Consider the following 14,130-nt stretch of genomic DNA (forward strand, 5'->3'; position numbering starts at 1 on the left):
TTGAGGCTGCCATTTTGGAAGATCAGTGCATTACTATTCGCCAAATAGCCCAAGATGTCAAGATTAGTACAGGGTCTGTGGAAATATCATTCATGACCATTTGCATATGTATAAGGTGTCTGCCAGATGGATTCCCAAGTTGCTCACACCATTCCAGAAGCGAGAATGCGTCGAGTGTTCGAGGATGAATTTGGAGATGCGCCAAGAAGATGAGTCAAAGTTTTTCAAAAGACTGATTACACAGGATGAAACCTGGGTCCATCACTATGATCCAGAGACCAAAGCCCGGTCAATGCAGTGGAAGCACTTGGACTGACCACCTCCAAAGAAGGCAAGGGTGCAGCCCTCCGCTGGCAAGGTCATGCTCACAGTCTTCTGGGATCAGGATGGCGTAGTGATGACAGATTTCCTGGCAAAGGGTACCACAATTATAGGAGCCTATTATGCTTCACTTTTGAGGAAAATAAGGGAAGCTATCAAAATCAAGAGGCGGCGCAAGATCAGCAAAGGTACCCTCTTCCTGCAGGACAACGCTCCGGTCCACAACTCGCATGTCGCCAGATCAGAAGCATGGGCGTATGGCTATGAAATCTTTCCCCATCCTCACTATTCTCCTGACCTTGCACCCTCTGACTTTCACCTCTTCCCAGCCATGTAGTTGTTTTTGAAAGGAAAGCGTTTCCCAGATGATGCAGCCTTGATTTCTGAAGTCACGTTGTGGTTGGAGGACCCTGGGGTGTTCTACAAAAACGGTCTCCAGAGCTGCATCAAACGATGGGAGAAATGCATAACTCTGGGTGGTTCCTATGTAGAGAAAGACTAATAACTGTGCCAAGTTTCGTTGCTCTACTGCTATGGGAAATGGGTCAGGGGCATTACTTATTGCACGCCCCTCGTATGTGTGTGCATGTGTGTATGTGTGATGAAAATTATGGAAATAATATTCTAATGTGATGGAAAAAGGAAAAACCAAAATCATATATTCATAAATGTTTCATCTTTATTTCAAGACTTCCATGCGTTGATTGATTTGAAGAAATAAAAGTACAACATTTGAAATTATCTTGTGAGTTTGTAATGTGCAATGGATATTTTTGTTCCTTTTTCAAAATGACAGCCATTAGAATTCAAAAAACGTGCAGCGATTTTGACATGAAAATTTTTTTTTACAGACGTAGAATTCAAAATGTTTAATATGTTTATGAAATGAAACAAGTCTTTTTAAATTTTTATTATTACTATCAGTATTATCTTTTATGATCTGACCTGGATCTAAATTCAAATTCTGTTAATATAAGTCTGCTGATAGGTATTATCAATTTCTTGGTGGGGGTAGTGTACCACGGCTACCGAGAGAGAAGGAGGCCAGTGAACATGACAGCGTGACGTCAATGCCAAATTGACTTGTAAGTAAAGGGTACCTAAAGTTTCCTGTGCTCAACCACGTGGTCACGCTAATAGGCATAAAAAATATGGCTGTGGTACTGAACGTCCATGTATTTTCTTCTAAAGAGAAAGAACAATTCTCCATTTGGATTGTAGCAGAAATAAATGGAACTTTTTTCTTCCTCGAATCAATGCCTCTCCCCTGTGCCATTTGGCCACATACTGACTAATCAGGGGTACGGCGCATTGATCCTTCATATCCCCTAAGGAAATCAGCCAGCATCCAGTTTGAAGAAGAACAACTCGTCCTTACTGAGAGAGACACCAAACAGAATGGACCTCCCTTTTCTTCTCTCTCTCCACCTCGTATTGACGATTCCACTGGGAATAACTACTATGATAGCACCAGGTAGCCGGAGTCCAGCTTTTGACAAGGAACATATTACATTCTCCTTAATAAACCTTTTCTGTGTTACATTTTATGAAGTTGTTGCGTTCGTCATTTCAAAAGCTTGTATGGAATTATTTATTTTATTAGGTTGTGCCTTAAAAGCATTTTAAACCCTAAAGGATAATTATTATAATTGTACATTGGGATGATTTTAATCTAACAAAATATAGTAAGTGAACTTGTTTTTGAACTTTTATTTCTATCGGAGAAAGTCGAATATTTCATTTTATTTATTTTTCTTTACTGCAAAACAAACAATTTTTATAAGAATATTTTTCAGTTCGTTCTTTTAATAATAAATAAAACTTTTCATTGAGTATTTCCAAATATTTTAAAGTTAGAAGCATTTTCCACAACAGTTTTTTTTTTTGTTGTTGTTGTTTACGATCGATTAATTCAATATTTTAGCACCGGGCATAATTTATTTCTTTGAAATATATTTAAAACTTCAAGTTTTTGTTTTTTTTATAACATTTTAACTGTAAATAATTTACATGACTGTTTGTATATCTCAGGAAATGAAATAGCAAATTATTTATTCTCTCCTGAGATATACAAACAACACAAATTAATTAAAAATTCATTAACTAATCAGTTTTAATTAGTTTTGATATGAACTAAAAATAGAGAATACATTAAATTTTAGGGTACTAGTGCATTTATTGATCTGTGCTGAAATAACGTTATTATTTAAAAAGCCATCCTTAACATGGGGAGGGGAGGGTGTTTTGTACCTATTGTATGCTTTAACTTTACAATTGAATAAAAAAACATATCATAAAACTTTAATTAAACTTGGAAATACGATTTAAAAAATAGCGCGGATCAATAAGTGCACTAGCACCAATTTTAGTTAACATATTTTCTTGTTTTATTTTATAAATAAATGTTGTTTGCACCGTGCTGGAATATTTAGAAAGCTATTTTTAACGGGGGGGGGGCGCTTTCTAACTATTCTGCGCTTTCACCTAACAATTTAATGATAAAAAAAAGGGGGGTACTATACACAGATTCAAAAAAGTTGTCAAAAAACAAATAAATGTTATCAAAGGCTTAGCTTACTTTTCTACCTAACTCGATAAGTTTTTAGGGTTTTTATTTAATGTAAAATTTTTATTCGGTTCGAAAATCATAGTGTTTATCGATATATTTGAAAAAGACTGGCAGCGAGCTCGCTGTTGGATACGTTAAGTTTGGGAAAATAAGTTAAAACTAAAAAACTATACAAAATACTGTTAGAAACTCACTCAATATATGTTACCGTGACATAAGCTGACATATATTGACTGTTTTTATCATACCGGGTAAGTTTGCATTTCATTCGTTGTGCAAATTTCTTCTCTGCCAGTTAGTTCTAAATTATGTGAGAATAAATTTCTCTCAGTTTATATCAAAGTCACTAAATCACGGTGTGAGTTTATTGCGAGAAAAAAAATTCTCTGTAGACATTGAATTTTTTTTTCTTGCTTTTTGTTAAATCTTATTATATGAAAAATCTTTTAGAGTTAAAATCGATTGAGGAATACCCATTTTGTATTGAGAAATGCACGCGTTAAATATGTAAACATTAGGTAAAGAGTAACAAGTTATCGAAAATGTCAGTTCATTTGGGCCACATTGGAATAACTTTATTTGGCGTTTACATATTTAAAGCGTGTATTTCTCAATACTAAATGTGTATTTCTCAATTGATTTTATCTCGAAAAGATTATTTGGTGCTTATGCACTTATTCTACAGCGCTATTTTATTAGTATTTTCAAGTTAAATTCAAGTTTAAAGATTTTTTTTATATTATTATTATTAAATTGCTAGATGAACGTACAAAATAATTACAACTCTCCCCCCCCCCCATGTTAAGAATGCCTTTCTAAATAATAACATTATTTCAGCGCGGTACAAGTGCATAAATACCGATTCTTCATTTACCATTTTTTTCGTAATAAACTCAAGCCATGATTAAGTGATATTTATTTACTAAAAACATGATTTACGTAAAAGTTATTTGGGAATAATGCAAGGAATCCATTTCAACTAAATTTTCGTGACTAAAACGAATTAGCCATTTTCAGTAGCAATTACCGTTGAAAATACGATCGTAAATATGTCCTAAACGAACGGGGGTGGGGGGATAACAACGACAGCAAAGAGAATAAGCAAAAACAAGCATTTATCATTTTTTTAGCAAACTTTTTGCTTCCAACTTCATTTTTTTTTTTCGCATAACTAGCGTAGCCATGGCTCAGTTAGTAAAGACGTTGATATGAGTAAATCATTTAATAAATGGTTCGAAATTCTTAAATTTCAGCAACAAAAAACAAAAAACTTGTTAGATTGTGCTTACATTTTAATACTTTTGTTTTTGCTAGCGACAATATAAACAATAAAGCATCAAATTAAAATTAAAAAAAAAAATAGAAGAAAAAATATATTAAATGCGAATGTCGTATAAAAATTTGTTTTTCATAGCAAAATGAATGAAGGAAGGAAAAAGTCGTTCGTATTTAATGAAACGGAAAGAGAGAAGACTATAAAATGATTATTTTTCTCGCGACGTAAGAGTATGCGCACAATGTTAAAATAAAGTTAAAATAACGAAATAATATAGAATAAGACTTAAGATAAAATTAAATCTTTCTGTAGTGTTGCACTTTTGCAGTTTCACACACATTAAAAAAATCGGTTGCCTAAGAAACGTTTCTCCTTTCAAAAAATAAATAAATAAATAATAATAAAATAAAAATGTTACCATTATTCGATTTCTAAATTTAAATTTACATTCCAATTTAAGATATTGCAACGAAGTCAGAAAAATATTCATAAGTATTTTCTATAGATCCTTGAATTTTTTTTTTTTTTTTTTTTTTGCTAAATTAAGAGAAAAAAAAAACTTAATAATAAAAAAAAAATCGGTGCTTCTATAGAATTTGAATCGGGCCGAGTTTTGCTGAAATAAACCTAAAACTTGGTTCAAAGTTACGTTATGGTTAAAGTAAATAAATAATAAAAAAGAAAACAGTTCGGTTCAAATTCTGTAGAAGCACTAAAAATTCGGTGCGAGTTAAGAATCCGCAAGTTAAAAATATGGCAGAGCGATTTTAAATTTGGTAAAAAGAAAGAAATGTTGAATTAAATATTTATGGACATGGCAAACCAGAAGAGTACTCGACTCAAAGTCAACAACAAACATTGTTTGATCAACCTGCAAAAACGTCGAAATAATCGTCTGCAAAATACGAACAGTGCTGAAATAATAACGTTATTATTTAGAGACCCGTTCTTAACGTGAGAAGAGAGTCTTCGGCAATTATTCTGTACTTTCACTTAACAATTTAGTAAATAAGTTCCTAAATTTGAGCAACTGAAATTCTTCCAGTTAGTTATAGTCTATAAGTTTTAATATCAGGAACTAAATTTAACCGAACATCGTCGGCTGCTGATTTGGAGTCGGGTACTCTTCTGCTTTACCGTGAATATTTTAGAATGATAATGTCATTTTAAATTTGCGAATCGAATAATTGCATGGAAGGTCTTTTGGAATGAGAATTTGGGGCACTGAAAACATCCTTACATACCTCCCCCCCCCTCTCTCTCAGATCGCGAATAATTAAATAAATGTTACCATACATTGTTACATATTTTCCTTTACGAACAATAACATTATATGTAAAAAGATGTGGATTTCAATCGAATTTTTTTTTTTTTTTTTTTCGGTCATGTTCAAGAATTCCACTTAAATTCTAATACGTATTCCTTCCTTCGGTGATAGATGCTAGTTGAAAAAAAAAAAAAAAATCTCTTAGGGGAAGCAGAAAGTGATACATATTTTTAAATATATTCAAAACAAAATAAAAATTAAAAATGTCGAAGTTTGTTTACATACGTACCTAGTGCTTCGAGTACCTGTAGATGGAGTCCGGTTCTTGTGGCTAATTCATGAGCTGCCGAGAGGCCTGAAATCCCAGCTCCAATCACGACTACATCGGTCTCAATTACGTTGTTATTGCTAGCCATTGACGACTAATAGAAAAGGATACCCTTAAAACCCCATGGTTAATCCTACAGCCGGGTAGCACATCGCGGCCCAAGGCCGGGGAGATGGAACGGATAAGCTGGGTATCTCCTCGGATGCCTATTCCGTCCGTCGAAGAAAACTCCGACATTCGCTCTCTCTCTCTCTCTCTGCAGTAACATTTTAACACTGACGTCACAGCGATGCGATGCGGTTGGGTTATATCACAGCCACCGAGATATAGAAAGCCTGTTAACTGAAAAATGCCTATAGGCAATGTAGGTAAGATTGTCAAACTGTTACTATATGACGACATTTTTAAAAAGAGCATTAAAAAATTAAAAAAAGAAACGAAACAAACACAATTCGATTAATAATGAAACTGAACTTTATTCAATATAAAATATAAATATTATCTATGTAAAATTACGTAATTTTGAAGCAATATATAATCTAATACTGATAAAACTGAATTATGAATTTAGGGAACAAATAGTTAAAGAAACATGCTACAATTCACTTTTTCTGTCCTAGGTCGGTGGAGGAGAAATCCTTCATGACTGAGACAATTTTAATTTTTGTTTCTATCCATTGGGGAGCTGGATTTTCCCCACAAGATTATATGTTGAAATATTTAAATAACTATCACTTTGAATACAGAAATTACATTTAAAGTTTTGGTTTTCTGTTCTTCCATGTTCATTTTTCCCATGTTTTTCATCAAAATGTGTAGCATATTTTCATCAGTTACATAGTTAGGAATCCTATACTCCGCTATAGTCTTCATTTTCATCACATAACTACTAAAAGACAATCATACTATAATGTGAATGTTGGTTAAAAACTAAGAAAATATAGTAAACATCTACGATATTAAATCAGGGTGGTGGTGTATTTGTGAGGGAACATTATTATTATTATTATTATTATTATTATTATTATTATTATTATTATTATTATTTCACTCACTAGGAGTTGTTTCACAGGCCATCATCAGTGATGTGTGGCTCACTGGCAGTAACCTGTAGTATTCGCTGGCGACCGAGTGACAACAAGTCTCCCCAGATTTCCAATGTTCTCCACTTCTTGACCACTCGTGCAGATGATTGCATGTTATCGCAACAGCCTTTTGCCATTGATTTTTTATTGGCATCGGCTATTGGTGTTTCCTGGCAGTGGATCAGGGAATGTAAACATGACAAAATGCCTTCCTAAGGTACCAGATTTTAACTGCACACTTCCAGTGAAGGTCTGGTTAATACTCTCCCACCCCGGATTTTCCATCCTCCCTGATCCTTCACAACTAGTTCGTGTGGTGCCAGTCGATGTCATCTACACTTATTTTTGACACTTCACGGGGAATGTGGACGCTGCGTAAACGGGTTTTAATTTAATGGCTGCTCTCTGAGGTTTTCTTTCACTTTCTTCGAATATATCACATACACTTTTTTTTGTAATCGAGCATGTATTTTATTTTTTTTTATTTTTTATTTCTTTAATTAAATTTGATTCATACTTTTATTTCGTGTTTGTTTTTATTTTATTTTCATTTTGTTTTAATTTATTTTTTTTATATTATATTTTCCACACTAATATTTTTATATTTTGTTACATTTATTTTTTCATACATATTCAAATAATGCTTTTGGCTTTTTTTCCCCCTCAAATATACCTTCCAAAAAGTTTTCATCATTAAATAAACCAATGAAAACCTTTTGCGTATGTGCTTTTTAGGGAGCAACCATTAAATTAAAACCCGTTTATGCAAGGTCCACATTCCCCATGAAGTACCTTTTTTTATTATTGTTGTTGTAGTAGTAATAATAATAATAATAATAATAATAATAATAATAATAATAATAATAATAATAATAATAATAATAATGGTGCTTGTGCAGTGTACGCACTGTGCTATATTTTAGACAGGATTTTAAAGTTAAATTAAATTTTTATGGTATCTTTTTTTTTTTACATTAAATTATGAGGTGAAAATGCAGAATAATTAGAAAGCTCTCCCCTCCTATGAAGAATGGCTTTCTTAATAACGTTATTATTTCAACACGGTGCGTACAACATTTATTTATAGAATAAAACACAGGAAATAAGTTAACTAAAATTTAATGTACTCTTTATTTTTAGTTCATATCAAAACTTTAATTAAAACTGATTAGTTGATGAATTTTAAAGATGAATTTGTGTTCGTATGTCTCTAGAGAGAATTTCCTATTTCTTTTCCCATTTCAGTCATGTAAATTATTTACAGATAAAATATTATAAAACAAACAAAAACTTTTAAGTTTTAAATATATTTCAAAGAAATAAATTATGCTCGATGCTAAAAGATTGAATTCATCGATTGCTTTAGTTAAAAAAAAAGAAACAACAACAAAAATAAAACAAAAAAAATTGTGAAAAATGCTTCTAACTTTAAAATATTTGGAAATACTCAATGAAAAGTTTTATTTATTATTAAAAGAACGGACTGAAAAATATTCTCATATAAAAATTGTTTGTTTAGCAGTTTAAAAAAATAAATAAAATGAAATATTCGATTTCCTTCGATAGATATAAAATTTTAAAAACAATCCACTTACTGTTATATTTTGTTAGATTAAAATTATCCCAATATGCAATCATATAATTATCCAAATGGAGAATTTTTTTTTTTCTAAAGAGAAAAAACATATAATTATAACAGCCACAAATATAAAGCAACACAAAATATTTTTTATGGCCATGTGGTTGAACACCGGAAGCTTTAGGCACCTTCGGGCCTTTACCTACATGTTGATCTGGTAATGACGTCATGCTGTCATGTCCATTGGCCCGCTCTCTTGGTAGTCGTGGTTATATCAAGACCGCCTTTCCCTGTAGTCAGGGTTATATCAGCAAAGCTTTTACTATTACTAATATTTATTTAAATTTAAAAATGATAAAATTAAATTCTTTAAATTTAAATTAAGTTTAAGTTTTTTTAAAAAAGTTTTTTTTTATATATATACTAGCTGAATTTCTGCAGTTTATGGGCTGTGCTATATTTTAGATAGGATTTTCAAATTAAATTAAATTTTTCAACGGTATTGTTTGCTATTGTTCATTTAATTGTTAGGTGAAAGTACAGAATAGTTAAGAAAGCCCTCTCCTCATGTGGAGAATGCATTTCTAAATAATGACGTTATTATTTCAGAGCGGTGCGTAAACTGCAAAAGTGCAGCTTTTATTTATTTGTTTATTTATTTGTTTATTTAGCCGAGTTTCTTTTCTTTAATCTGGATATTAACTATTTTTTCTTTTAGTAAATTCAAAGCTTGAAAATAGTTGGCATTATTTCATAAGTATGGAACTTATTCTTTCAATCACCACACACACTAAAACACACACTGAAATAATAAATAAATAAAATAAAACCTTGAAAGTTTCCGCTAATCATCTATCATTTCTTCCTGGTCATGCGAAAGAGATTTTGAAGTCTCTTAAACCAGAGATTCCTAACCAAGGTCAACACAAACTTTAGGCGATTATGTGTGAACACCCCGAAAAACTTGGTGGAAAAAAAAAACAACAAAACAAACTATTATTTTAGAATTTTAGAGTGGGGAATCAGTTGCTATTATTACCTTGAAAATTCCTTGAAAATCTGGAAAATGTCTTGAAAATTTCTTGAAAATCTGGAAAATGTCTTGAAAATTTCTTGAAAATCTGGAAAATGTCTTGAAAATTTCTTGAAAAGGCCTTGAAAATTGTATTCTTTATGTCCAGTACCAATTTGTGTCGAAATGTTAAAAATAAAATCGAAATGAATACTATTAAATTATTTTTTAAAGTATTAGCAAAAATACCATTAAAATATTTTTTTAATATTGAAAATAAAATCGAAATACCTTTTTTTTGGGAAATTGCATTGTATTATTGTGGATACAAGAATTATATCCCTTTATCACAAAACTACCAGTAGTTCTGTGACAAAGGGATGTAACTCTTGTATCCACAATACCGGAAGTTAAAAATTTAAAAGTAAAACGAACACAGTGTAGATCAATCTATAATGAGGAAAATAACAATATTTAATCGCGCTTGGTTGGCCAAATATAAGTGGATGAGGGAATGTAAACATGATTGCCGACAGGCATATTGTCGTGTATGTAAAAAAGCATTTGTTTTTAGCAAAATGGAGGAAAGTGCTTTGATATCGTATATGACTGGCACTAATCACAAAATGAAAGAAAACTATAAATAGTTGAACAGTTTTATTGCGTGTTAGACAATTTTATGTAAATAACTGTGTGACCTTTAAAACTACTTCATGAAATAAAGAGATAAATGAAAATGACTTTTCCTGTTGCTTTTATATCTGATTGGGATTGTCTTATACATTTGATACTAATATTTATATGGACTTTAATTCTCCAGCATTATACAATCTGTAATTTGAAAGTATTTCAAAATTTCAGGTATTATTAGTGATGGGATGGGATGGGATTTCAATATTTTTCCTGATTACAATACAATTATTAATTCCATACTAAATTCCGGCTTCTGATACAATTATCGATTCTTATATATCTCTAAATATTATAGAGTTATCTTTTCCTGATTACCGTAAAAATACATGTTAAATGTACAGATATTTTCTCAAATGTAATAATACACTTGTGGGGGATGATCTATAAATTTTAATTTCAAAATTAGTAAAAATCAATAAATATTTAATATTTTATCATTAGAACCAGGAGTAGAAGAATTTGTTTTCGTTGGTTGTTTTTGTTTTATGGCATATCAACCCTTTTCAGGTTATTTAATGCCAAATCCAGTTATTTTGAAGAAAATTTTTTTTAAGAGAATATGTTTTTTTTCAAGTCAGTTTCTATTTAACCCATAGTTGGGACCTTAACAGGTACTACCACTCCGGGTCAGAGTGGACCTGGGAACAATGGCAATTAAGGGGTGGCTCCACACTCCCCAAAGTCCGCAAACTAGGGCCTCACCATCAGATATAGTTTAAGGTCATATCCAGGATCAAGAATTTGTTTTAAACAAAATCAAATAAAAACGACCTTGATGTTTTTGACATCGGAAAATAGCCACAAATTTTTACGATTCCAACATCCCTAAAAGGTTCAATTTTTCTGATTCCTGATTCCAATTAATTGTCCGAGCACACACACACACACACACACACATATATATATATATATATATATATATATATATATATATATATATATATATATATATATGAATTTTTTATTATTAAACATTTAAATGTTTTTTTTCAAATATCTATTAAATATTTTTTATGCACATAAATGTTATCGAGTTTGTATTACTATACACATAGATTCGAAAAAGTTGTCAAAAAACAAATATATAACAAATAAATGTTATCAAAGGCAAGATAAGTTACTTTTCTACCAAACTGGATATATTTTTTGTGTTTTTATTCAATGTAACATGTTTATTCAGCTCAAAAAACATACAGTATTTACCGATGTATTGGAAAATTCAAGATGGCGTCTCACACCCTCTTTAACACCGTAAGTTTGGGAAAAGGTGTTATAAATAAAAAACTATACAAAATACTATTAAAAACCCGCCGAATATATGTCAACCTATGTCACGGTAACATATATTGAGCGAGTTTTTAGCAGTATTTTAACCAGTTTTTTTTATTTATAACAACTTTTCCCAAACTTACGGTGTTAAAGAGGGTGTGAGACGTCATCTTGAATGTTCCAATACATCGGTAAACACTGTATGTTTTTCGAGCTGAATAAACATGTTACATTGAATAAAAACACGAAAAATATATCCAGTTTGGTAGAAAAGTAACTTATCTTGCCTTTGATAACATTTATTTGTTATATATTTGTTTTTTGACAACTTTTTCGAATCTATGTGTACAGTAATACGAACCCATGTTATCCATGAACATGCATGTTTCTAAGTATCACTTGTCATCAACATGGCCAAACGTCTTGATAAGGATCGAACTCGTCATTACTCAATAAGTAGCCTGGACACCAGACACGGGAACTTATCAGTTTTTATGCACTATTTTTATCGCTTTTAAATGCACGATTGTTGATTTACTTATTTTTTTTATTAGCAATTCAATATATATATATATATATATATATATATATATATATATATATATATATATATATATAGCGAATGAATGACAAATGTCTATATTCCAAAGTTCATGATGTTGACCATCTTATAATTCATTCCTCCAATTCAGTTGACATTTACAATTCTTGACAGTATCTGTTTCGTAGAACAAAATCAATCACTTAATTATTATATCAATTAGTGAATCTATTTTGCCCTAAACTTATCAGAAGAAATAGCAACAATCAATCCATAAAAAGGAAATAAAGTGCGTTTTAAATACCTTATAATATGTTTCCATTACGCAATTTTGAATTTAGAAATAAAGTCACTCAACCCATTAAGTGATTGATTTTGTGCTACGAAAAAGATATTGTCAAGAATTGTAAATGTCAACTGAATTGAAGGAATAAATTATAAGATAGTCAACATCATGAACTTTGGAATATAGACTTGTCATTCATTCACTATATTGCTCTGTAATTACATTGAGCTTCTTAAATAAGGATTGGTATATATTGTAAGGAAATAAAGTAGATTACCACAGAAATATATATATATATATATATATATATCATATATATATATATATAAATATGATATATATATATGATATATATATATATGAAATATATATATATATGAAATATATATATATATATATATGAAATATATATATATATATATATGAAATATATATATATATGAAATATATATATATATGAAATATATATATATATATATATGAAATATATATATATATATGAAATATATATATATATGAAATATATATATATATATGAAATATATATATATATGAAATATATATATATATATGAAATATATATATATATGAAATATATATATATATATGAAATATATATATATATGAAATATATATATATATGAAATATATATATATATATATATGAAATATATATATATATATATATGAAATATATATATATATGAAATATATATATATATGAAATATATATATATATGAAATATATATATATATATATGAAATATATATATATATATATATATATATATGAAATATATATATGAAATATATATATATATGAAATACATATATATATATATATATGGAATATATATATATATATATATATGAAATATATATATATATATATATATATATATATATATATGAAATATATATATATATATATATATGAAATATATATATGAAATATATATATATATATATGAAATATATATATATATATATGAAATATATATATATATATATATATATGAAATATATATATATATATATATATATATATATATATATATGAAATATATATATGAAATATATATATATATATATATGAAATATATATATATATATGAAATATATATATATATATATATATGAAATATATATATATATATGAAATATATATATATATGAAATATATATATATATATGAAATATATATATATATATGAAATATATATAAATATATGAAATATATATATATATATGAAATATATATAAATATATGAAATATATATATATATATGAAATATATATATATAAATGAAATATATATATATGAAATATATATATATATGAAATATATATATATATATGAAATATATATATATATATGAAATATATATATATATATGAAATATATATATATATATGAAATATATATATATATGAAATATATATATATATATGAAATATATATATATATATGAAATATATATATATATATGAAATATATATATATATATGAAATATATATATATATATGAAATATATATATATATATATTTCATATATATATATATATGAAATATATATATATATATATATATATGAAATATATATATATATATTTCATATATATATATATATATATATGAAATATATATATATATATATGAAATATATATATATATATTTCATATATATATATATATATATGAAATATATATATATATGAAATATATATATATATATATATATATATATGAAATATATATATATATATATATATATGAAATATATATATATATATATATATATATATATGAAATATATATATATATATATATATATATATATGAAATATATATATATATATATATATATATATATATATATATATATATGAAATATATATATAT

General features: G+C 28.0%; 1 protein-coding gene and 1 long non-coding RNA gene across 2 annotated transcripts in view; one reads left to right on the plus strand and one right to left on the minus strand.

Annotated features, from left to right (window-relative positions):
• The window catches only part of LOC145248198 (amine oxidase [flavin-containing] A-like), an 87,642-nt gene extending 81,541 nt beyond the window's left edge, over positions 1 to 6,101 (minus strand). Inside the window, exon 1 of the mRNA XM_080110061.1 lies at positions 5,723 to 6,101. Within this exon, the coding sequence (XP_079966187.1) occupies positions 5,723 to 5,849 (127 nt within the window). The 5' untranslated portion in view covers positions 5,850 to 6,101. The remainder of the gene's footprint in view (positions 1 to 5,722) is intronic.
• LOC145248201 (uncharacterized) overlaps positions 6,029 to 14,130 on the plus strand; it is a 20,086-nt gene continuing 11,984 nt past the window's right edge. Inside the window, exon 1 of the long non-coding RNA XR_013863334.1 lies at positions 6,029 to 6,129. This is a non-coding gene — a long non-coding RNA (uncharacterized LOC145248201). The remainder of the gene's footprint in view (positions 6,130 to 14,130) is intronic.

The sequence above is a fragment of the Euprymna scolopes genome, chromosome 26 (assembly GCF_053919585.1).
Source record: "Euprymna scolopes isolate OS-2025 chromosome 26, ASM5391958v1, whole genome shotgun sequence".
Lineage (NCBI taxonomy): Eukaryota > Metazoa > Mollusca > Cephalopoda > Sepiida > Sepiolidae > Euprymna > Euprymna scolopes.